This window comes from Paramisgurnus dabryanus, chromosome 1, assembly GCF_030506205.2.
Source record: "Paramisgurnus dabryanus chromosome 1, PD_genome_1.1, whole genome shotgun sequence".
Lineage (NCBI taxonomy): Eukaryota > Metazoa > Chordata > Actinopteri > Cypriniformes > Cobitidae > Paramisgurnus > Paramisgurnus dabryanus.
In genome coordinates, this window is record NC_133337.1 from 14,597,338 (window position 1) to 14,623,616 (window position 26,279).

At 37.8% G+C, this 26,279-nt stretch overlaps 1 protein-coding gene across 4 annotated transcripts; it reads right to left on the bottom strand.

Annotated features, from left to right (window-relative positions):
- Positions 1-587: 587 nt before the first annotated feature.
- gata3 (GATA binding protein 3) lies at positions 588-15,596 on the bottom strand. Of its 4 annotated transcripts, XM_065269302.2 has the most exons (6): positions 15,455-15,596; positions 10,080-10,409; positions 8,449-8,979; positions 5,775-5,920; positions 3,910-4,035; positions 588-1,922 (listed from the first exon to the last, which is right to left on the bottom strand). In XM_065269302.2, the coding sequence occupies exons 2-6, from the start codon at positions 10,309-10,311 to the stop codon at positions 1,632-1,634; spliced, it is 1,326 nt and encodes a 441-aa protein (XP_065125374.1). In that variant the 5' UTR covers positions 10,312-10,409; positions 15,455-15,596; the 3' UTR covers positions 588-1,631. The 4 variants fall into 4 exon arrangements, with proteins under 4 accessions (XP_065125374.1, XP_065125377.1, XP_065125378.1 ...); XM_065269305.2 differs by lacking the exons at positions 5,775-5,920; positions 15,455-15,596 and adding an exon at positions 5,673-5,713 and having other exon boundaries at positions 10,080-10,919; XM_065269306.2 differs by lacking the exons at positions 5,775-5,920; positions 15,455-15,596 and adding an exon at positions 5,673-5,713 and having other exon boundaries at positions 8,506-8,979; positions 10,080-10,918.
- Between the last annotated feature and the right edge of the window lie 10,683 nt (positions 15,597-26,279).

Here is a 26,279-nt window from a genome sequence, read left to right on the forward strand (position 1 = left end):
TTTGTTGGCTAACACTGCATTAGTGCTCCAGTGTAATTCCATTACACAGTTTCTCACCGTCTCTCGTTCCAAGGTATTTAAGCAGACTTGATTTTTTTGTCTTCAAAGTAAAAAGTGATTTGATTTATACATGATTTGGACGGAACGATGAATTTCAAAATCCAAACATCTGACTGCAATTGACATTTACATTCCTCCACTTAAAAAGCTTGTGGTTTAATATTCTTATTTCTGTCCTGGCTTGTTGTAAAAACTTTCCCGATGCGATTAGCATGCTACAGCGGCGCAGATGGCATGTGAATGTGGATTTTGAAAGCTGCACTTGTTAACATTAAGATGTCATTAGAATCGAGTCCCTCATGTCGGTTTATTTCTAGGCTTCCTGTTATGCGGCCAGCAGCATTCTGGGTAAATCTAGAGGTGTCCTTGTGGCTAGAGAAGGCCATGTGTCAGATATCACACATATGCAGTGACATACCCACAAGAAACTCATTCTCGCACTCACACACCAACATAGACACGCGCGCACACACGCACGCACGAACAGACACGTACAAAAGCTCTCATCTTTACATGCATGCAAGATGTCAACGGATTAAACTAGTTTATTATTTTCAAAGAGAAAAGAATTACGCAACAAAAAGCAAGTCTTTTTTACACTAGTGATTATTAAATTTGTACAACCATTCAGTCTGCATTACATAAAGAAATAATTCTACATCTTTGTTTCTTTCGTATTTTTGGTACTCTGAATTATACATACAAATAACAAATACAGTAACTTTTTTCACAATGCATATAACCTGGGCCCAGAGAAGTCTTTCGGGTGTGTATATATATGTGTATGTGTGTGTGCAAATGCGTGTGTGCGTATGTGTGTGTATGTGTGAACACAAACCAATTGCCCAAGACCTATAACACATCCAGAAGAGTAGCTGGCAGTCTGCTGGACAGACTTGACTACAAGTTTTAATGCATTACACACCATTACCCTTTCGTTTCTTCTACTTTCCTCCCTCATCTACCAACTGTTCATGACATTTGGAAAAATAATGGCTGCTTCGCCACATCTTTCCATCTTCCAGGTTTGAGTCGTACCCTTCTTATCATTAGCTGCCCACAGGCATTTCCTCTCCAAGCCTTTTTTCATTTGCTCTTTAAAAAGTCTTCATTAAATGTATTCATTACAATTTTACAAATATATGCAGAGTTCATCTCCGGTCATCATTCACAGCTCAGTTCCTGTCTCACGGGGGTGAAGAAGAGGACATACAGGTTTAGGAATAGGAAAGGGTTGATTTAAAGTCTTGTATGTTTCTGCCTTGATGCCCTGGTTGCCCGCAGGAAAGATGGCATTTGTACACAAATGAAAGTTGACGTTAGCGCACGGTCAAAGCTTTTGCGATGAAGAAAGTCATTGTCTTTGTCTCTTTCTCACAGTCTTTCCTTGTCATTTGGGAGGAGGGGATTAGGCATATTGAAGTTGGGAAGGGGCACCAGCTGTTTTCGGAATGGGCGTGAAAGAGCTGATTCGAGATCGGAGTGTTGCGGTAGGTCACAGGCTTTAAGGTTAACGGTGCTTTGAGATGTCCACCGTAGGGAAAGTTGGAGATCGGAGGTAGTAAGGTGCTCTAGCCCATTGCTGTGACCATACTGGAGGGGTGGTGCGGGGCAAAGGGCAAGCTAGAGGAGGGGTGCATGGGAGTGGGTGTGGTCAACATGTGGCCGGAGTGCGAGAAGGGAGGGAAGGAGGTCATGTGACGCGAGAGGGCGGCAGGGCTGAAGGAACTGTTCTTTTCCATCAAGCTTTTGGAGAAATCGTCCATGCTATCATGGGACTTTTTGCTCTTCTTGGATTTGCTGGACATCTTCCGGTTCCGGGTCTGGATGCCCTCTTTCTTCATGGTGAGAGGTCGGTTGATCTGTGGGAGACAAGAAGAAAGAGATGGAAAGTGTTAGCTATGGCAACCGTCACACTTACATCAAACTTATACGTTTTTGATTTGTTAGAAACCATTGCACAAAGGAAAATATTTTACAATTCTTTATGAGAAATAAAAATAGACAGATGCTTGACATAAAGTAAATATAAAATGTTGAATAGCATTGTGCAGATAAAAAAAACTTTGAAGAAAATTATATCGATTATTTCAGTTATGAATATGATTTGACCAATCTGAGCACATTTTCCAGATTTCTTCTTTAACATCTTGAAGACATACATGAGAAATTACTGGGATTTTTTTCTCAGGAGGAACATCTGAGATACAGAAGACTTAGGTCTCCATTTTCTCTCCATTTAAATACAACACTACACTGACAAGGACGATGGTGCGCAAAAATTTACAGTCCAAGGGTGCTCTGATGATATGTAATGGCTTCTTTGTGTGTTGACGTATGAATGTGTGTCAGGTCATATCAGAACTAGGCCGGATTCCGTAACACCAGGCAAAGTAGATGCCAAGGCTTGCCAAAGAAAGAAACCCCAGACTCTGGCAAGCCAAACTGAAACACTGTGGCATATCCATGTTTTTCTGCCAAACTCAATCACTATCACTACCATAACTGCACGTTCTTTAGCATGCTTTGTTTTTCTGTTAAGAATCTGTGCACCGTCTATTCGTATTTTATTATTTAGATTAATAAAAAAGCATGTGTCTATTCAAATCCTTAATTTGTTTAAGTACAAATATGAACCTATTAATACAAACCAATATATAGGCCAGACATATAAACTCACTGATATTTGGTCACTATGGCCACAAGTGTAAATATAAGTGATCTGCATCTGTGCAAATTCACAAGCAAAGCAAAACATTCATTTGAAACATCACTGTTGGCCACCGCAAGCTATTAGTAACACATTTAAGCTTTTTTCGGCTATGCCGTTTTAGATTACGTAAAGAAGAGACAGGTTCAAAATCTAACGCAAGACTGACATACACAAATTCAATCACATATCAGTTTTGATGACAAATCTCTGTTCTCTGTATGAGAGGTAGGAGTGGTCACAGTAAGGCAAACATGCGACTGTTGAAAGAGATCTGCTTAATTTAGCATGCAAAATCTGGAATTCACATCAAAGTAGGCTGACTTCGGCAGAAAGTAGGATGTACCAAAACAAACTAATTATCCAATTACCGAGTCCTGGTCATTCTAACTGATAATATGTGATATTTGTTTCTCAGATAACCTAGGTCAAGTTTGGGGGATTTTTCTTCAGTGTTTTTATGCATCAGCCAAAACCAACATGGTAAAATTATTTAACAGGTTGCGCTTGCGTGACTAGTAGGGAAATGTAACCGGAGTGTGGGGCCTCCATGTGTGATGATACAGGATACCAGAGCTGATTAGGTAGAATGAAAATGTTCCCCAACATATGTTTAACATAGAAATACTACCGACCGAAGTGTAACTCAGTGCTAGCTGTTTATAGTCAGCATAATAGTAGTAATAATAAATAATAGTGTGAAGAAGAAAAAGAAAAATCTCTGTATGTAATTTACTCGACAATTTGAGACATTAGTGATTGCTTAAAATGATGTCAAAATGGGTTAAGTTGTCCCTGGGGTGTGAAAATCACACTACTAGTCAATCATTCGGGTCAAAGGCCAATCAGACAGACCATAGCAAAAGCCACTAATCAGAACTTTCCTTTAAAAAATAAAGCAGCAGCTGTGATTGGTTAGTGGTTACAGGATTTATATTCACTAGTCAATGGAAAAACATGACACAAAAAAATATAAAACACAATGTCGTGAAAGAAAGAAAGAAAGAAAGAAAGAAAGAAAGAAAGAAAGAAAGAAAGAAAGAAAGAAAGAAAGAAAATGGCATGACATGAAAGCTGCCATCATGCATAGAAAAGATAGAAAATATCTTACTAGATAAATAGACAGCTATGGAGCTTACATTGTGTAATTTGTAATAGAGGCCGCAGGCATTGCAGACGGGATCGCCGTTCGCATTTCTCCGCCACAGTGTCGTCGTGGTCGTTTGACAGTTTGCGCACGAGGTCCCCGCTCGTCTTGCTGCAGACTGATGGACACACAAAAAGAGAGAATCACAGTTAATACACTCTTAATATAATACCTTCCATAATAATTACATTCCTATAGTCTGTGCTAATGGCCCCAACACTCCTTTTCCCGAGGCTCCAAATGGTTTTAAGTGATGCAGAAATATGTGAGAGGAAAGAGATCTCCATAACACTGGTGCCCTAAACTCTGAGGTAAAAATAGTGCCTTGCGCACATGCCCTCCCAAACCTAAATATTTACAGAGTACATGAAAGCGCTGGTTTAAATCGCGCCCATTAAGGTTGATGACATTTCTCCGTTAAATGATGGAGAGACACTGCGTCTGCGAAATCCATGTTTACACATCAACCTTACATTTGTTCAGTTACATATTTCCCAGCTTTAGGCTATTCAATTTGCTGCACTGTATCTATGCTTTTTTGCTTAAATTAGCATGCAGTTATTATAAGCAGTTATAAGTATTCATTATTAGCAGTTGCAAACAAATCACGTAAACAAATGAAAAGAAATGAAAACTTAAAGGAGTGAAATGATTTGTAGGGGTCAGCGATATATTTTGAAATGAAAGAAAATGGATGATGCGTTTAGTGTTGAAGCAGAAATGCTGACTTACTGAAATGACTACTGAAATGACTGAAATGACAATAACTATATCGTTTGATTCAATTTAATAGTTAGAAACTGATAATCAGATTGATTTATTGATTAACGTGCGCTTTATCGATATCCGGGGGGACGAAGCTTATAAGCGTACAAGCGTCTGTCGTGGTCAGTATTATTTACTACAATATAATAATTATTTTTACTTTTTTTCTTTTTCGAACAAATGTGTGCCTTAACTGATATGCAGTTTGATGTTAAAATAATCAATATAAATAAGGCAAAGAAGAACAAGTACTATTATATCTATGCTCTTTCTCTTCTAATTTTTTTTTCTTTTTTTTTTTTTAGTTATTCCCTGAGCTCGTTAAAGATCGACCTGAAGTCGTGTCTCCTATCAGCGTGCTCGCGCCCGTATGTTTAGACTGCGGGAGCGAGCGCTGTTGTTCGAGGAGTTTTATCAGCAGCGCTCAGATATCCGGCAGTCTTTTCCTGGGAAGCCAGCTTTTCACATTAGAGAGGGCCAATGCCAAAATAGCAGCGCTCGGACTATTTCCCTGCGCCTCAAGAGCCTCGTCTCTATCCAAGCCCAAAGAGAGAAGAATTCATTGAGTTATTCTCTCATTTATTAAATCCGTGTGAAACAGTGTCCCTGATGAATTATATATTGTCAGAAATGAACATGATTTGTAGAGACACATTTGACCTGATGGAGCTGATCTCCTCCCACGCGTACTGGTTTTAGCAACCCGTTAGATAAGCGCTCGTTTCACAACACTTTGAAGTCTTTCCATGACAAATTTCGTTTTGCTGCCGTGTAGACACAGTGTCAGCAATTTTTGCGAGATTAAATTTTATTTTGCGAGCGAAAAAAAATTGAGGGAAAAATAAAACTGAAACAAAAAATGACAATATTATTGCCATTATAATTATTATTATTATTTATCAACCATGGATAATAATAATAATAATAAAATTAATAATAATAATAATAATAATAATGTAACTGCTATGCTTAATCTAAAAGAAATGAGACCTGCACTTGGCGACTCAATTTCTTGCAGCTAACACTTCTTCCTGGGTAGAGAAAGAGAGAGAGACAGAAGTGTCATTAATGCAATGCTATAGAGAGACATACCAGCCTCCGCTTGGGCTTGATGAGGGGTCGGTTCTGTCCGTTCATCTTGTGGTACAGTCCGCAGGCGTTACACAAATAGTGACCGGTGCCATCCCTCCGCCACAGAGGAGTCGAGGTGGCCCCGCAGTTAACACATTCTCTACCCTCTGCGAACACAGATACACATGCATGCACAACTGATTTTTAGAACCACTAAAACACAACTTTACAATCACTGGCCTGGTTATAACACACCAGTGGCTAGTCGCTTACATGGTAAAGTATAAGAATCAAATAAATGCATAGTAATTATACATAAAATAATCAATAAATATCCACACAAATAGAGATGATAATAATAATAATAATGCTATATTTTAATAAGCATTGGTAATAATTTTGGTAACACTTACTCGTAAAATATGCATAATTACATTTAACTAATCCTAACCCTTTATTAATGTCAGTACTTAAATGTATAATTACACTGTAGCAAGGATATCTTAAAATAAAGTGTAACCATTTTGTCATTCAATTCAATAACAATTAAGTCATTTCTATATAAAACGTTATATGACATCACTGTGCTCAACTCAATCGTCAAATATGACATCATCTGATAAGACTTACAAATAACTTAGCGGTTCTAAGTAGGCACTGATGTGAAAATATACACAGAGATAAGCCTTATCTAACGTATCATACAGCAGGCTTTAAACGGTGATGCCTTTAAAAAAACTGCATCATTCATTAGAATTGGGGAATCGCAAATATATAGGTATATTTTTTGGAGTCGGTTTCCTAAAAAAACAACCTCCCGGTTTATTAAAGGGAATGACTAAACTTATAAAACAACTAGGCCTACATTAGTTTAATAATATAGATTACAATGGCTTTATACAGATTTCCTAGCTGTATTGTTTCAGTGACAGAATGTGAAAGCACCGGCCTAATTAACTTATCGTGTAACCTGTCCGCTTTACGTAATTAAAACACCGCAGCGTTTGATTGACATCCTTTCTGTTTGACTGACAGGTGAAGGGTGCTCGCTTCACGTGTTTAGTGACCCACACCTCCGGTCGCTCCGCTGAAACGAAAAACAGCCTCGTCGCGCAGCCCCCCTTGTAACCGACAGAATTTTTGCCCTCATGTGCGGAGCAGCAAGTCTCTTTGTGAATCGCAGCTGCCCAAACCCACAGAGCTCGTCAGCACATCACCTCCGCAGTAACACACGAAAGTGCATTAAACAGTTTTGCATATTTTCTTTTCTTGCATTTGGCAGCCGGTTTTATCCAAAACGATCTACAGTGCATTCAAGCTATACATTTTTATCAGTATGTGTGTTTCCTGGGATCGAACGTCATTACGCAATGATCAGCTGAGCTTTGGGAACCCTTTACGTGTGGGAAAAAACGGGAAACAATTTATTTGATTTTCTATCAATTGTATACCTGAATATATATATATATTTTTAAAGGTTTGGTCTGTGGTTTAACTGAGAACAGCAGTTGGAAAGATCCATATCCAAGTGCCATCTTAATAAAATAATAACAGTGGTTAAAACGATTATAATTACGCTGCATAGATTTTTCTGTTATTATCATAAAATCTATTAAAATGAATGCCCCGTGAATAAAAACTGGTCCGTCTGCTAATCGCATTAAAAACCGGTTGACCTTGTGAAATCATTTTCTCTGTGTGTTTGAACAACAATCTGTCTGTGCATGCAGGCTGTGCACTGCGCGAGCTCGTTAGTTATTCCGCGCGATCCGCGCGCATCCGGACTCTATCAAAGTTTCTGCGCAAAGTAAACAATGCAACTGTCGCGTGCAGCAGTCTGAAAATAATTGGATTAGCTTAAACATATAAACGCGAGAGAGATGGGGCCGTGCAATGGCAGGCAAAAAGAAGAGCAAGAGATGAGAGAGAAAAACACACACATCTACATCCGGAAAACCCCAGCGCTCCTCTATGCTTTAAGCGTGTGTAGTCTCAGCTGCTTCTGCTGAGCGACGTCTAATAAATCTGAGGAGTTAATTCCGCTTTGCAACCAGACGATTAGAGATATTTTCAAAAGCGAACGAAATAGAGGAAGGCGGGCTTGTTAAAAAAATCTATTTCTTTTTCTGTAAAACAGACAATTTATTACATATTTATAATTGGCTTTAAATTATGATTAATAGATTTCACAACAAATACCTGTTAGGTTATTATTGCAGAAATTAATTAAAGAACGAGGCAAATAAAATTGCTTAATTTAATATATTAATACCAAATAAATGCTCTGTGCTAGATTTAGAAAGGATTACGTTTTTTCTAAAGCATGTTTAATATGATCTTTAATCAGATAACGTAATTTTGTTTGCACCATGGCTTATTGTGTTTAGCCTTGTCTTTCTTTGGTATTTAAATGAGTTATGACTCCTTCGTATTTAAGTGGAGTGAAGTTATTGATGCTCTTTGTAAACGGTATGTGGACTGTGACCAAATTTAATAGCCAAGCCTTGGCACCGACAAAAAAAACCCCAGAATAAATACTGTGGTAATTGGTTAACCTGGGAGGCTGTTTGTGAGGAAAACGAAAAGAATGGCAGGTACACAATAAAAGAGAGCTTTCATAGAAAAGCTATTATTGAATGAGCTGACTATGATTTGTTAGTTAGTAAAATCAAAGGGTAATAAAGCGCACGCCTACCTGAACAGGACCTTGTTTTTGGTCTCGTTTTGGAACCATAACTAGAAGAGGACCCACCTATCAGGCTACTTGGTGGGAAGAGCCCCGGCCCATAATCGGACACATAGGAAGGGTAAGTGGCGATGGGGTGGTGCGCAGAGGACATGCCCGCTCCCAAAGAGGCCATGCTTCGACTATGAGCTGAATCCAGCTTACTGTCGCTCAGAGACACCTGGTACTTAATGCATTCTTTGTCCTCTTGCCGTACGGTTGAGATAGAGCCTGATGTGGAAATGGCTGGATCAGGGGATACATCTTTGGGTGGAGTGGGTGGAAAGGTGAATAGGTGTGGGCTTGAGTGGCCACCAGACAGTGAGGAGGAAGAAGCTGGGGGATAGACAGACAGAGGCCCAGGGGAACTGTGGTGCAGGGAGGTTTTTGGGAAAGGGCCGAGGTTCCATGGAGAGGTACTGTGATGAGGGCCGATGCCTTTACTTCCATCAAGCCAAGGAAGAGAGCCATGCAGCAATGATGGGCGACACACCTGGCTACCTGCAGAGACAGAAGACAGGCCTGTTATTAGGACAGGTGAAGGTGTGGGGGTTCTATTAGGTAGTTCAATTTTCTTAAGATCATCAAAAGAGGCCAGGGAACCTCCTTAGTTTAATTAGAAAATTAAAGAATCATAAATATTAATTTTAGAAATATGTAAACTTAAGTAACTTTATAATAAATATCTAAATACCTGGTGTAAATAAAAAAAACGAAAAAAATAAATAATAAATTTTAAGTCATTTTCAATCGATACGTCATGATTTTTACAAACATCTTATAAATAAATAAATAAAGCCTTTGCTAGCTTTTCATTGCATTCAAGGACTATTGAAACTTCACTTAAAGATTAAAACTATAAAACTGCACGCATGGCCTAACATTAAGCAAAGGGCTTTCGATGGGGCTAGGACGGGTCACAATTAACAACCCGTTTGAGTTTCTCACTTTCAAAACGACTTTCGATCATTTACACACTAATATCTTCTGATGTTGCGGAGAGTTACAAAGTTTTGATAGTTTCGATTGATGACAATTCTTAAGAGAAACAAGGTCACGGTTTGCAACATTCCGCTCAGGAAGTCATGTCAATAAATTAAAGCAATAGTTCTTCCGTACTCTAAATCATGAACCTACAAAATCTGCACTAAAACCTATGCGCTACATAATTTTGTTTTTGAAAAATCAACCCCAATAGGCCAACTAGTACAAATATATCAATAGTATTACACATCTTTCGATCAATTTATAAAATAAAAACCATACAAATTAAATAATGCTACATTTTGCTTTTTGAATTTAATGTATATTAATTTAAAAAATTATTATTTTTAATACGTCATATTATATGGTTATTTTAATTTTTAAGAAAAATTAAAGAACAGTAAAACACTAGAAAGATGTGAAACCTATGACACCACTTCAGGTAAGCCACATGTAAACTAACTGACACTATTCAAATGAGAGTTGCATTTTCAGTGCAATCCTATGAGCTGTTTCTGTCAAATTTAGATCTACACATTTTTGAAGCACAGAGTGAAAATTCGTTAAATTATGATTTGTTGTATTTAGAAAGCTTGAATAGTCTATAAACTACTTACTGTGAGGTGGCGGTGGGTATCTCTGCACGGCCCGAACTGAGTTCCCGTAGTACGGATGGTTGCTCTGTCCGTTGTCGATATTAAACAATACTTCCATATCTTCCGCAAGTGGATACTGCGATGGTTCCACGTAGGAGTGTCCCAGTCCCGGGTGGTGTGATTCGGGATGCTGGCCGTTAATGACCGGGTGATGATGGGTTATCCAGCGAGGCTGCTCCGGACCTACTTCCATCGTTTTTTATCAAACGTTCATGCACTCAACACGAAAGTTAAAAAAAAGTCCAAACTCCTCCGTTTAATCCACAGGTTCGGTTTTTTACTTCCGATCACCTGAAATTGAACAAGACAATTTTGACAATTTTTATTAAGTCCGTCCGTTTGTTTGTGTTCTTTCTGTCATTGGAAAATTGTCAGCAGGTCATTTAAAACCGATCCGTCTGTTCAACGAGTGCGCATTAACCTCTGAAACTCAAATGCATTTACAATAATAAGTCCGCGTATGCATCCAAGCGCGCGTCAAGTTCCGCAAGTTTTCTTTCTGTGTGCTGTTGCGTTGCGTTGATTCAACAAGTGAGTTTGACGGTTCAGGCCGAGCCGGGTCGATCTGGATAAGTTTTCTGCCTTCTGACTGAACCCAAGTTTGATCAGATCTGTGTTTATGCGCAGTAGTAGTAACCCTCTTACTCTATTTCCATCCCTCCCTCTCTCTCTCTCTCTCTCTCTCTCTCTCTCTCTCTCTCTCTCTCTCTCTCTCTCTCTCTCTCTCTCTCTCTCTCTGAATGCACTGCTCTCTCTCTGTGTTTTTTTACAGTGAAGGCATTCTTTCAGGATGGCGCCAGTCAGCTCAATGCTCGCAGACAGCTGTGGCGCGACGCAACTTAAGGAGGGTCTGTGGTGTCATCAGCAGGGGCGGGGCCCAGCCGCCTGGACTAATTGAATAAAGTGGGCCAGGGAAAGATGACCAGGAGCTGTGCCTAATTCTCCCTTCCCCATTCATACCGAGTGGGGTATTTTCTAGCAGATATCTAATATACGTTGTTGTAAACAAACAGCAGATTAACGCAGCGCAAAGAAATATGTTCACTTCAGAAAAAAATAAAATCTTAATAAAACAGTGAAATTTTAAGGTTGCAAATAGGAGAAAGAATAGTTAATTTCCAGATAAACTTTAACAATTTACCACAATATCTAAAAATATCATGCTTTTCGAAAGACGTAATTTAAGGTCGGACTACATGGAATCATTTATTACGAGTGCTTAGGTGTGTTAAAACTGTCCTACAGTTTGATTTGGAAATGTCAGCATGTCCTAAGGGCTGCGCCGTTTTGGCCTACTGATGTGTGTGTTGTGTGTGTGTTATCAACTCGTTTGGTGTGTTTGCTCTTTAAAATTGTGACAGTGCGTCCTCTCGCGGTGACAAATAGCACCTTCCGCATGTTCAAAAAGGGCTTATCCTGTCGTTTAAACTCTTGACTGCGACATAGTGATGCGTTTAGACTACCGCCATCCCTCTCTCTCCCCTCTTATACTGTAAACACGGGCTTTCTCCGGATGCTAAGTTCGAAGTTCTTTCCACTTTGAAGGACACTTAACTGGACATCGTTATTCATTTAAAGGGCAATTACATGTAACCTGATGAATACGCATCAGTATTCCATTAGGCACGTTTAAACCTGTAACCTTAATATCTAACTAGAACCTATTGCTTCTGACACACAGATCACTTAGGGGTTTGTGTCAAGCATTATTCTACTTTGTTGCGATGTAATAAGCATGGTTGGCCTTCAGGGTGATATTCTTTCTAAGGTTTGGCCAGCCCGTCCCCAAAAGATTGACAAATTGGGCTCCTCGTTTGATGCTCTGCTTTGAAATGACAGCCAACCCTGCCGACGCCTCTCGGCGTGACGTCAGTAAACAGGCAGGAAATGGGCTATACTCTGCGCACCGGTGTAGAGCACGCTAAATGTTTTAACCTGGATGCTTGTGTTTTTCTTACATGAGTTAATTTTCTATAGCTGTCCAGGAAATAATTGTATGTTAAAATAATGTAAACATAAATAGCTACATAAATATTCAAGCGCATAATAAATGTAAATAAACTCATAAAAATATGATTATAAAATATTATTTGCATTTAATTTATTAATGTTTATTCTATTCGATGATATTCTATTTTCCATCCCTTCCTTTGGGTGTAACTTATAAAACACTGCCTTTGTTTTGTTCCTCGCATTTGAAAAATTATTTAGTGACTTATTTGAGTGAAAATGCTGATAAAGAAATGTGCGACAATTTTCTGTCCCTCGTAAGTAGGGGGATCCCGGTAAGGACAGAATTTGGATGGAAAGCGCTGTACTGGCTCACTCTTATTGTAGAGCTGTCAGCGGGCGCGTGTAATGATCCGCGCGTGCTATTATCCCAAGCTCGAGCGTACATTGGAGGTGCTCGAAGGCAAAGCGCGACGGTGAAAGTGAAATCCTGATTATGTGTTTTGTTTTTTGGCTGAATTAAGCTTAGTGCTCAGGACATGGATGAAAGCCGTCCCGAACACTACAGACGCGTGTTAGAGGTCTAGAGAAACCTGTTATTTTCATCTGTGAAATTTTATTCAAGACACACACGTCTTGGATAAAGACATATTAAATATAAAAATAAAATGTACATATATCAATAAATAAATACCAGTTTATCTCCATAAATAAATATGTTTAAATAGTGTATGTGTGTTGTGCGTATTTTCAAAAAGATCCATTCTTTTACAAAGGGCCACGAGGATGATTCATACACGATACAGTAAATCGGTGGTAAGACAGCGATACTGGGTCAGGTTGAAGATTGGGTAGATAATTTGTGAATGATTATGTCAGGCAAGTCAGATTAAAATCAGGAGTCATCACACATTTTACTGCGGGTGAGAACTTAAGACCCGGCCGTTTTATTTTAGTCTCTCCTGTAACAAGGGTTAGAAGATCTGTGCTGATAACAGACTTTGTTTATCGAACACCATTTTTCAACACATAAAATAACACCTGGTAATAATTTAAGTGAAGTGTATTTTGAACACTGCAGTGTAAATAATGAAATCCGAAAGGTGGTAAGGATAATAGCAACCATCAAAGAGCACAAAAATAAAACAACATATATTGCAGCTATTGAAGTAGTAGTATCAGTAGCACTGCTGTTGTTACTATTTTCTGGTATACAACATCACAATATAATCCAATTAATTCGACAGATATTTTTTATTTCTGGTGGAGGCGACTTCGATTCTTATCTGTTCATCTTTTGCATGATTGGTTTTGTCACTCCACGCAAAATACTCCCGTATATAAACGCATTTACGACATTTTAATATAGTGACGTCTTTGGCAACATATTCAAGGTGTAAGGAGATTTGATGAAAGTGTCATAGCGTCCGAGTAAATCTGTCCAAACACTGCGGGGTGAATCAGAGGACACACATTTCACCCCAGCTACCGAATGATGAACACATGGGAGAATTAGTCTATAGCGAAACATGAGCGGTACACTTGCAATATTCACGCATATAAGGGCGCGTTCGTCACATTTATTTTTAAGCAACAAAATGTTTCCCTTCTCAGTTACCAGTTGTGGAAAAGCACAAAGTGTTTAAATGTTAAACACAAAAGGTTATATAGGCTAAAAATGTCCATTGGCCAAGGAAGGCGAATTATTTACAGCCTTTTTGTTATTTTATTTCAGTATTTTTTGTAAAACAATTATAAATAAAATTATTTAAATTTAATTTAATACCAATAGAATTCTATTTAACGTTAAAGATTAACTGATCTGGGCCATATATGAATCATGCATACGTCTTTTCAAGAACGAACTTTCTTTATGTTTCATATATTGTGTAATAATGGCCTATTTAGGTTACGCTGCAGATTCTTAGAACAAAGTCTAGGACGTGAAATTCGTATGGTTGCGTCAAAATGAGAGTTTGACTTATTTTCTAAGAATTACTGATTACAAAAAGGTGAGAGGGGAAAAACGCGAGAGCCTCGAGTGCAGGTTTGGTTTTGATAACTCATCGTTTAGGAAGGAAACATCTATAGATGGGTGACACATAGCAGCCATTCATCTATATGTCCTCAACAGGCCAAATAATTAATTTCCCAAATTTGTGTTATTTAATCTGCATTGGCTAATCGTTCTCATGAATGCATCTCAAGTGTATTAGCCTATAATAATATTAATCCGTCTGTTCATATAACATCACCCGGTGCTCAACTGCTTCAGGCCTAATGCATTTATTTGATTTCCACTGGTGCTCTATTGGTTGTCGCTTGGACTGACGCATGTAACAACTTCATAACTCAAAGCGGTAAACAAAGAACCACATCGCAAGAATATTCTCGTTCAATCAAAAATGCATCGCTTCCTTTCGGTCGAGTGCTGATTTGAGGACATGGTTTCAGATCATTTCACTTTGCTGCTGAATGGAGTGACCGGTCTCGTGCTATCAGGCAGAAACAGCTGTTTTAGGCGCATTCAGCTCCAATCAATGGAGGCTGCTGCTCTCTACATGCAAATACAAATCAAATGAGCCTGCACCCATGAAAGACTATGATGTGCCTTAATGTCGCGTCCTCATCTCTGTTTCCAATTCTCTTCAAACCATCATCACAAATACATCCTCTCTCTCTCTCTTTCTGTGTCTGTGTCCCTGTCTCTCTCCCTTTCCCTGCGCACACACTGGAAGCGCAGTTTCAGCAAATCCACTTCTCTTTATGACCCATTGCAGGGCTAATCAGATCAATTTCACGGGTTAAGGGAAGCATACTCGCTCACGCTCAGGTGGTAATAGATCATTAAAATCCTTCGTCTAGAGGACGGTAGGCGGGAAAATGATTCTTAAAATACATAGGCGTCCATAAAATCCCACCCCGATTTTCGGAAACTGAACGTGGGTGCTGGTGAAACGCATAGCCTATATATGTGGCGGATGAAATGAATAAGCCCTTGAAAGTTGACAAATGCACGTCTAAAATTGTTAAATGACTGTGCCACCCTCAGACAGAAAAACACGCAATACACAACAGTATTTAAATAACATGAGAAAAATTAATGCTTCTTTTTGACCGCGTGCATAATGCATTTATGAAACGCACAATACCAAGAAAAACAACATATGTGATGAAAAAGAAAGCTTTTGTAATATGTGCATGTGAATTTCTACCAAATGCATGTAGGAAATTTTGAAATGGGGACAATGCATGACGAACTGCCATATAACCGCATAAAGCTTTACATAGACGCGGGTACTGCAAACAGAATTATTTTTTTCGAGAGTGTTGGGAGCTCAGAAATAAAATAAAAAAATAAAATATTAATATTAATATTGACTAACCTGCGCAATTGTGGTTGTCGCGTGGTCAGGCGTTTTTTCTGATGGGCTTCAGATGTGAAGTGACACACAGATGGAAGTGCCGATGGCATTTACAGCAGGAGGGAAAAAACTAGGCTCCTTTTTTCTTCTAGCCTACACACTCTCTCTCCGTCTCACTCTCGCTCTCGCGCGCACACACGCACGCGCGCATATACACACTCTACCGTACTTACTGTACACCAAGCGCCGAGCTCTTCCGGGTCGGTGCCGGCTGCGGAGTAAAAACACACACTTAACCTGCAAAGGAACGATTACACACATCCGTAACGAACCTTATTAACACAGACAGAGGGGACATGGACTTACGGGCCGCGGAGAGGAAACAGGTACCGGCCGCGTACGTTCAGTAGCACGGAGCTGCAATCCGTAAGTCCTGACAACGCAGCCCGTTAGATGTCAAACCGATGCTTTATAATGCATGAGATGGCTAATATGGCCATGGTTTGACCACTCGTCAATTCTGTTTTTATTCATTCCTTTCCCCTGCGTTGATAATCTTTCTAAAATAATATTTAATCTTACAATGCAATTTTCATTGGTAATTGTTTTAAAGCACGTAGTGTTCGTTTTTAATGTTTTAAATAAAAAGTTCGACATTGAACTTAAGCATTTATGTATGTATGTATGTATGGTTGGCATATAGATATGCATATAGATTATATGAAATACGAAGCATTTTTTGTAATTTAATATTTCACCCGTGTTAGATATTATTTACATCTGACATCAGATGTAGTGATTGGATGCCGATTATTCGGACCAAATAAATAAATAAATAAATAATATTTACTGAGGATTTTATGTGTCGAATTTTTATGTGTTGATAATTATATTTACGTCCTGGGCAAAATACTGTATTTTAAACGTCCAATAAGTTTTCAATATAAAATATTTCTCCATTAAAATTGAAAATGCCTTTATCAATGTAAGACCTTCTTTTTATTTTTATTTTTGTTCTTCTAATTTTGTTCTTCTAATCTTCTTTATTGTAATGTTTTATTTAAAAAATGTGAACGTGAATATGCATAGATCCTTACAGATGTTCTGTTGCAGGTTTTCATTGGGGACTCGTACAAAAGGTGAGTCTTGTCAGAGACAACCGCCTTTGAGATGCTTCAGACAAAGTCAGAAATCAGAACACATAGTGTAACCGCGGTTCAGCTACACTTCCTATTCGAAAAACAACCATAGTGTTTTTCTTCATGTGATGTGCTGATTGCAGATGACAAGCAGCTGTTTCGGCTAACACGCCCATTTATTGACGGAATGGCTTTCTCTTTTCTTCGTGGGGGGGTGTGAAGGCTGGGGTGGAGGGTTTAGGTTGAAGATGTGCAACAAAGAGAAAAAGGGTACAACGAAGAAAGAAAGAAAGAAAGAAAGAAAGAAAAATAAATGGTGTTCTGTCGGTATCTTTAGTAATATCCAATATCTGTCTTTGAAATTGAAATTCAATTAAGGTCGTAAATTAAAGATAATTAGCTGAAACCTGCTGTAAACTTAAAGTTACACGGGTCAAAATGCGGCTTTATTAAATAATATATTTTTTTTAAATCAGAGCAACACGACTTTAATATTTTATGCATTTGATATTTAATAGAATTAGTCATTGCCACATCCAGAAGATAATGATTTAATAATCTGTCTCAGTCTTAAATAAAGTGCTTAGTAAAATAAACAGCACCCTAATATCGATGTTAAAGTGCTTTTAATTACGCGTCGATGATGAATGTGCATACTAGATGCAATAAACAAAAGTCAAATAAAGAAATTTTGCAGAGATAATTGCATCCAACATATTATGAATATGATAAACACAGATTAAGGGGTTTAAACATTTTTGAATAAATTAGTTCAATATATATTTTTGAGCGCAAATTAATTTTCCAATCAAATTTCTTTCCTGCCTTATTATCTTTTATCTGCAAACGCACGACATAAATAAGATTGATTTGGAAGAGAAAAAGCATTATACCTTATCATCCATTTCACAAATATCAGTTGCTTTTTATTTGTTGTTGAATACAATGTTTATATATATAAAATAAACGAAAAATATGTTTTGTTCATTGTTCCATTAGTGATTGGAATGCAGAACATTATTTGTAAATTGTTAAGGTTTGGAGGAAAATTAACTGTATGGTGTGCACCATTTTCGGGTGCTCAAAATAACACACGTGGATGACACAAATGCACATACACACCTCTGTTGTCTCTTGTGCCGTGAAATCTCATGATTAATGTCTATAGTTGACTTGAACCTTAGCGTGACAGTTCAGTTGACAACGGCCAAGTGTAAACCTTGAGTTTGATACTAACGCACAGCGCTGTTTATTCCACTAATTTATTTATTTATGCTTGTGGTATTTATAACTCTCTCAGTCTTATCGGCAGATATAGCAGGGGATTATGATATCATGTTCATAAAGCGATTAATTTCAGCAGCAAAAAGCGGGGTGGTCTGTTTAAACACGTTGAGCCAATGTGTCGCTTAGTCGACTTGTTTGGACAGCCTCTGAATTTATCGTTCATTTGCATCTAACCCTGTTTATCGCATTTTTATCAGTCGTCATTGATCTTATTGGCATTAGCCACCGCATTGTTTTATCGTTCTCATTATTGACGGCCGTCCTTATGAGACCAATACCTAAAATGCGTAAACCCAATTTTACCCATTTTTGGCATTGGGCTCCGTTTAAATAAATATATTTATTTTTATTTTTTTATTTATTTTTTGATCCGGTGGACTGTATTTCTTTTGAGCAAATCATTTATGTCTTCACAACATAATGTTAATATCAGTGCATATAGCCACAGTGTTGTCTTTTCTATGTTACTATTCTCCAGCAGTGTGCTCTCCCTATATAACCATAAGCCTCTTTTGTTCCAGTTGCCTCTTCCTCCCGATTTGATTTGAAAATATTAGGCCAAGGTGGGGAGAATTATAAACGACTGGCGCTTATCTACTCTGTGCCCAGATCCTGCAGGATCAGAGAGTCTGATTAAGAAAGAAGGCAGAGCCATAATGATGAGGAATAATGAATCCTTATCTCGCGCCTCCAGATTATCTGCCTTTCAGCGCGCCATGTTTTGTTACATGGGATAATTTATTGCATCTAATACATCACAATGAATCTGATGGGGGAAAGTGATGGCCAATGCTGTGAAAGAGGATGTTTTTTTACCTTGGGGGCAATGAAATGCCTTTGCGATTTTAATTGGTAAAATAACCAACAACCGGGTATCTGATAAAAAAATACTAAAAAAAGGTAATCTTGCCTTCTAGTGTTCATTTACCGCACTATAATTAGTGTGTCAATTTCGACCAGAAATGAACAACAACGACCTGCCATCAACTGCAAGGCTGGTGGAGCCAGCGAGATCCTAATTTCGCGTGATTTATTTTTCACCCAGAAGAGATAATTAATCATAAACAGCAAAAACAGTGCAGTAACGCAGAGATAACGCAATATTTGCATCTAAAAAGATTCGATGGTGCTAATTCTCCTCTACATCATCCCGACCTCCCCCGCCTAACCACACAAAAAACCTTCAAAATCTTTCATTTTCCGTGATTAATCTTTGAGAAATATCATTAATCACCGAGCAGGGGTTGGTGGTGTGAGGGGTGGGCATGACTTCAACTCACATCACAAAGCTCGATGCTTGTGGCTCTGGCAACAAACAGTCTTGTAGTTATTGCAGTCTACCTGAGCTTTAACGAAAAGCTAGCTGCGATAAGGGATATCATTATGATACCCGAACCTTGATATCAAAATAAGATAAAAGATACAACTCAGGATACATCTTGTGGTTGTGGTTTTTACTATCTATATCTTATTAGCTGTTGGAAGAAGTCACATAAAAAAGCTAACCAAACATAGGGTATTAACAATAAAGCAACGTTAAAACAAACAAAAATAATTACATATTAGTATTAGTTTTATTATTACCTTTATTATTAGTATTATTATTAATAATAAAATATAATAACATATTATTCTTAATATTAATTATATTCTTAATAATAAAATCATAAATTATATTATTATTTTTATTTTTTACATCAAAATACTTTGTATGGCTGATTTGTTTTATTTTTATGTATTCACTTTTTCTCTTTTCGTTACAATTAATAGGCTACCAACGTCTTTTACATATATATTATTTCATGTTGTCTTTCTTGCTCTGATATTTTCCAATGCTGCAGAGATTTTATCGCTTTATTTATTTCCCCTATCCTGCATCTTAGCTACTATGAGGGCACGTCAGAGAATGACAGAGAAAGAGAAGTGGGGGCAGAACCGAAAAGAGGGGACAGGATATTAGACAGGAACTACATTGAAAAGACGACGCGTTTTGAGAAGGGGGCGGGGGGGGGCGAGTTTTCTCACGCCCCGTTTTCGAATATTTTCGCATGGACTTCCAAAAAATGTAAATGATACCTTTTGCATATTTACCTGCCACACTTGCCAAAGTATTTTTACAAGCGCCGAGTTATGTGGTTCCCAAATGGGATCATGTAAGATAGGCCTTGAACAAACTTCTTGTAATGATCAAGCTTTTATCATAGCACATCATACAACCATTGCTTCATAATAAGCAATCGGAGAGAAGAGCCTTTTATTTGTGGAACTGTTTGTTGGTGGAGATGTGCAGATTGGCAGGAGAGAAGCAAGGGTAACAGAGATGGAGAGAGGGAGATGAGTAGATTAACTAATGAAATGGATGACAGGGGAATTGGACACAAATGCGCGCCTTACATCATTGCCTGCTCTCCAGGGGCCCGCGCACAATGGCATCGCTTTATCTACACTAAACCTGCTCTAACGAGACGTTTATTAAAAGTGTCCCGACTTACTCCCACGTGAAATGGATTTCTGATCTGCCTTTCCTATACACATGACATCAAACATGGCCACAATCGCCCCAGTTTCACCTGGAATTGCGTGTTTTAAGGGATAATGTAAGCAGTCCAGAAAGGCCACTCAGGGGCGCCTTTTGTTGAAAGGTGTCCGGTATCTTTGCCTTTAACGATTCAATAAATACCAATATTTCTCCGTCTCTCTCCTTTAAATGTCTCTTTTACTCGCGTGATGAATTCATTTAAGTATTGTGCGTGGGGGGAGAGGTCTTTAAGCCTCTTACTCAATGGCTATTTGTTGGTATCTCGAGTGTGTGAGAGAAAGCGGAGAATAGGGAGCCTGAGAGAAGAGGAGACGGACTTGATTTTCATTGCAATCTTTGGAACAAATAGCGAACATTTACCGTTTACACGCCGCCTGGCGACGCGCTGGCGCTGCAGGCTCGAGCGAGCCGGTCTAAGATGACCGGAGAGCCTTTGGAGAGCGCGAGCCCCCGGCTATCGGGTTCTACAGATCCCCCCGCGCGCGCGCGGATCCGGTTTCAGGCCGGGCTTGTCCGCGTTCTGCTTTGCTGCCGCGCGCCTTTAAATGAGTGTCAAAGAGCCAAATATCAAATAGCACCGGGTCAAGCCAATTTGAAGAACTCTCCCCCTCCCTCATCTCTACTCTAAACGGCCCGGATTAGCTGCAGCCGGTGAAATTAGGTTAGACAAACAACGACCCTTTCTTTTGTATTTGTGACAAACGTTATAAATACAACCATTTCATTAATTGGCATCATTTTTAGGACAAAAGCTAAATTTGACGTGAACGAGAAGAAAGCTGTGATTGACATGTACCGTCAGGCGTAGGTAAAATTATTTTCACAACCTCATATATTTTAAAATATATTTATTTTTAATGTTCTGTCGGCTGAATGAACGACACCAAAGTGCATAATATCCTCTGAATAACTTAGGGCTAGTTTTCATTCGCTTTAGATTAAAACTATTTAATTTGATTAGTTTGTGAGGTCTATTCCTCAATTCAATTTATGAAGCCAATATGATAGGTTATACTGTATTAGGGTCTTTCCTCGCGTAAAATGATCGACTTTTCATAGATTTTCAGAATGAAGTTTATGGAATGTTTTTTTAACTAAACGATAGTACTAGGTATTTAGTACGTAATCGTAGCTTAAGACAAATGTTGTACCAGAATTGTTTCCATTCGCGTAATTTTAAATATGGCATACACTCCAGCCAAGATCCAGCAAATGACATTCTTATTTCATTTCTAAATGCTCACAATAGAAATCTGACAATATGACATAATGCACTCATAGTGCACCACCAATGCGCACAGAAAGAGCACCAATTCCATTTTCCGCCATGTTTCAAATTCATCAACAACGTTGATCTCCATTCACTTTACTTGTATTCTAATTTATGCAGCGCAATTAATCTGGGTAATTGAAAAATACCCATTGCCTGTGAGCACTGCGCCAAGCTAAATCCTCTCCGATAACGGATTTTAAAAGCACAACCTCCCCATCTTTATAGGCGCACTAAGCACCAATTCATTATCGGCCTTAAATAAATATAAAATAGACAGTGGCACCTTTGGCAGTAAATATATGCTGCGTTTCAAAATACAATTTTGTAGTGGGGAGAAAAGGAGCGCGGTTTGTGAGTTGGCTTTTTTGATTGACACCCTGTCCCCAGGATCATGTTTAATCCCTGCTTCACTCCAGCCTTTTCATAACTCATTTCTCCGCGAGAGATGGGGACCCTGATGGTTGCCTGGGAGACGGCGATAGCGCTAAGCCATTTCCATGTCTGCAGCCCATTTGCAACAAAGGTCGTCACAAAGTCATTCCCCGACACAGCGCGCGTTTATGATGACACTTTCCCGTTCCATTCTCCTCGCCGAGCGCGTGCGCGCGCGCTCTCTTCCCAACATCAGCATCTGATGACGCAACTGCCCTTTTTGATCAAAGGAGATGCATGGCCTCGTGTAGGTGTCTTTATGCTACACCTCCACCCCTCTATCCGTCCCCCTCTCCCTCTAAAGTGCAGGAGAAAATGCCTTCGCTTTCATTCTAAATACTACAGAGAGTATGCATTTTGACATTTTATATCGACAATCTATTCCTTCCTTTCATGGAAAATAATGCATATTGCATGACTCGGAAGCAGGAGGCAAAGTGAATAGACTAGACAGCAGCTCGGTGCCATGCAACAAACCTCGATAGTTTACCATGCAGCAAGGGCGCAGTGTTTACTTTTGATTTAAGATCACACGTAATAATTAGCGTGCCTGTGTTTATTGTGGTTTAATGTTTTGTTCGCTTATGCACACACATAAGACGTATAGGTATTCACAATGACAACTTTTTCATTTTGATAATAGGTTTTGGAGTTAAATTGTTTTTTAGTTTTCTCGGTTTTGTTGATTTGAAACACGTAGTTCAAGCTTTCTTTAGTAGGCCTATAAATTCCATCAATCGAACACCATCCTTAGGCAGCTAAACACCTAAAAATTGTTCTCAGGCACATCAAACTGGGGCAAAACGTCACATGCAGTTATTTAATTTTTTAATGACAATTTCTGTTCACCAAAACAACGAAATGTTCCTACTTTATTTGTGACATTTAATGATTCTTTGTGCTTCATAATTGTTAAGGCTACACGTACTTACCCCTAGTGTGATCCTATTGGTGACTTTGTTAAATGAGCGGTATCTTTATTGGCAATAAAGCTGATTGTATATAGCTTAGATGTGTGGCTTTAAAAAAGAAACTTTCGTAAAAGTGTGATAACTAACCAAATTCAAATGGAAACAAATTAAAACAGAAAAGCATACAGTCACCTGTTCAGGCACTTTCTTGGAATATGCATGAATAATGCTTTATGGGAACGCAGTTTATGGGAACAAACGATGCCTCGCATCCATTCTCGATGTGTACTATGCCCCCCCAAGTTCATTTTGTTTATTTTTCTTTCTCTTAATCAGGAGAAAGTTTCTAACAAATGGCATAAGGGCAGAATGCGATGCGAGTTGTAAAAGGCAGATAGAGCGTTCATTAGAGCCTTTGGTTAAATAATTACCTATCTTCACACTGCACCTTCACGCTGGAAGTTCGCGTGACGCCCACGAGGAGAATTATGTTAAATTCACGCGTGCGCGCTCTGGTGTTCGGGCTATTGATCAGACTATTCAAACATCACGCGCGCACCCTCTTTAATTGCACACTGAGCTTGGGGCTGAGGAGAAACTGAAAATAAATAAATAACCTAATTAAAATGTGTTTTAAATTCCTCCGCATGGTGTCATATCACGTCCCTAATTGCTTTTGAAGCTTGTCGTTTCAAAACAATTGATAAAGAAATGCGCTACCTTTGCGTAAAAGTAAGATAAGCTGCGATTGTAGTGTATTTCAGTTTCACAAAAAGTGTGCAATAATGGTTTGAACTGCGGCCTTACACTTTCTGGATTAGGCCTATTTAAAGAAAATACGGGCCATTCACCTTACAAATTGTTTATAGTTATAGCACTTGAGGATACAGTACTATACAAAGAGTTCAATTTCAGTAGTTACTGAACTTTTAGTTAACATGAAAGCCTAGTGTAAATGCATTCGATTTTAACAAGAGTTTCCATGAGGTCTATATAAGGAAATATCAACATCACTTTAATTGTCACATTAATAAAAGTAATTTGATATTGTTTAAATAAAGGCCTAATTTAAATATTGTAAAATGAAGTCTAATTTTTTAATGTGTATTAAGTGTCATTCATCTTCTCTGTTATAATGTTTATTTGTACAAATGCTCTGTTCTTCTTTACACAGACCGATAAAATTATCTGTTTCTTAGTACACTGACCCATACTTTATGCATAAAAGAGACAAAAACAATTATGATATAAGTATGCTAGTTCATTGATGACGTGTTTAAAGTTTAATCGTGTATGTTTTTAATTTAAATATAAACTTTATAAAGAAATTTTTTTTAGCTGACTAACCAACCCATAACTGTTTTTATTGTAACCATGCATGCACTCACTCATTTCTTGTTGTATAAGGTTATCCAACAGGGGGCGCCCTCATTTGCTAATAGGCAATCGGAATCATCATCTTCATCATCGTCATATTTGTGGTGATGGGTGTATAAGACCACCAAATTGTAAAGTGTATTATGATATTTAACATTACATTACATTAACTTAGCAGACGTATTTATCCAAAGCGACTTACAAAGAAAAAACAATTAACGATTGGCAAAAAATCGTTAATTTTTTTTGTTGTTGTTGTTTTTGCGCTTGCCCGTTATTAACTTTCTGTTTATACGACGTTTTACGTATTATATTTGCGTTAATTTAGTTTTACATATAAATGAATAGTTCAGAATTGCAGCTATAACGGTTGGACTCATAAAATGAAACCTGAAGAAATGTTAGGGATTCACTTGGAGATTAAAAAACAAAGTTATCAACTCGATTTCTTTATGCATTACAAACAGTCTGACATGGGCCTATATATTAATCTAGTATTTTTCTCTGACACAACTTAACATCTTAATGCCAATGAGAGTATGAAGTGTGAGAAAAATAAATAGGCCTATGACATTCACAAAAAAACTTATCAACTTTTCAACACACAATTCATAAGGTATTTAGATCCACAGCTACTATAAAGTCGTGGTGTAATAACTAATGTTAGTCTGAATTAAAAGGAAAAGTTTCCATTCAAAAACTCATGAAAAGTCATTTCATTTGTTCTTGGAATAATGTCATGATGCTGTTTACATTATGTGCTATGAAAGTACACTTTAGTGAAAATTAAAATGAAGGTTATATTGATATTTATACTTGGAAAGAAAGACTTTATAACATGTATCTAAAAACCTTCATTCTCAATGTCTTGTGTACCTTATAGCAATATTGCATCAGAAGAAAAACTTTTCCTGTTAATTTACATATGATTTGAAAACATATTGGATAAAGATTTATTTAAATATATCTAAGAAGCTACTCATAAGGAAATAAAATCAAGTTCATACACTGTAAAAAAAAAGCAGCATGAAGTTAAAACAACTTGGTTTTGCAAGTCTACTATTTCAAGTTGTGTCTTGTGAAAAGTTTACATACCTTATAAAATCAAGTTGAATTTTTTTAATTAACTTAATTTTTAAAGTTTTGAAACTTAAAAATATATGTTGATTTGACAAAAATGCTGCATATTTTTACAGTGAAAGCTTCGTATAATGCTTAACTGTTTTGTTTTATCTTTGTTCATCATGTTTTTAAGTGTGTGTTCACCAATCTGTCATGAATTGGAATGCTCTTTTCTCACCTCAGAGGAAACTTGTCTATCTTCTGACCTCTTCATTTGACCTCTCACCTTTGTGAAAACTGTAAGCAACGATTATCTTCAGCTCTGCCGAAACCAACATCAATCAGAAGAGCATTTGCACATACATGTACAGTAATGTGAATGAAATTAAAGTGCTTAATAAAAGGCTTTATGACTGTTTTTTCTATACCGGCTTAAAGATGATGTGTAATATTATGTAAAAAATCTTAATATATGCTGAGACATAAAAAACGAAAATGCAGCAATATTGTGGCAATATTTCATACACATTTTTAGAGGCACGGAAAGAAAAAACGTAAAAAACGTGTATTTATACACTGGGTACAATTGTTGATGCAAAAAATGCCTTTCGTTGCATTTATTATTTAAAAACAGATGGCATTACAATATTTTTTCAAACAAAACATAATGAACATTTGTTAAAAAATTTCAAAATAAACTATTAGACAGTATTTAGATGCTTTCTGGTTTTCAAACATTAGTGTCAAGCAGACCTGTGTTTATGCTGCCAGGACACCTGTATAAAGATTTTTGAACTGACTTCCTACGCCCACAAAAATCTTGATA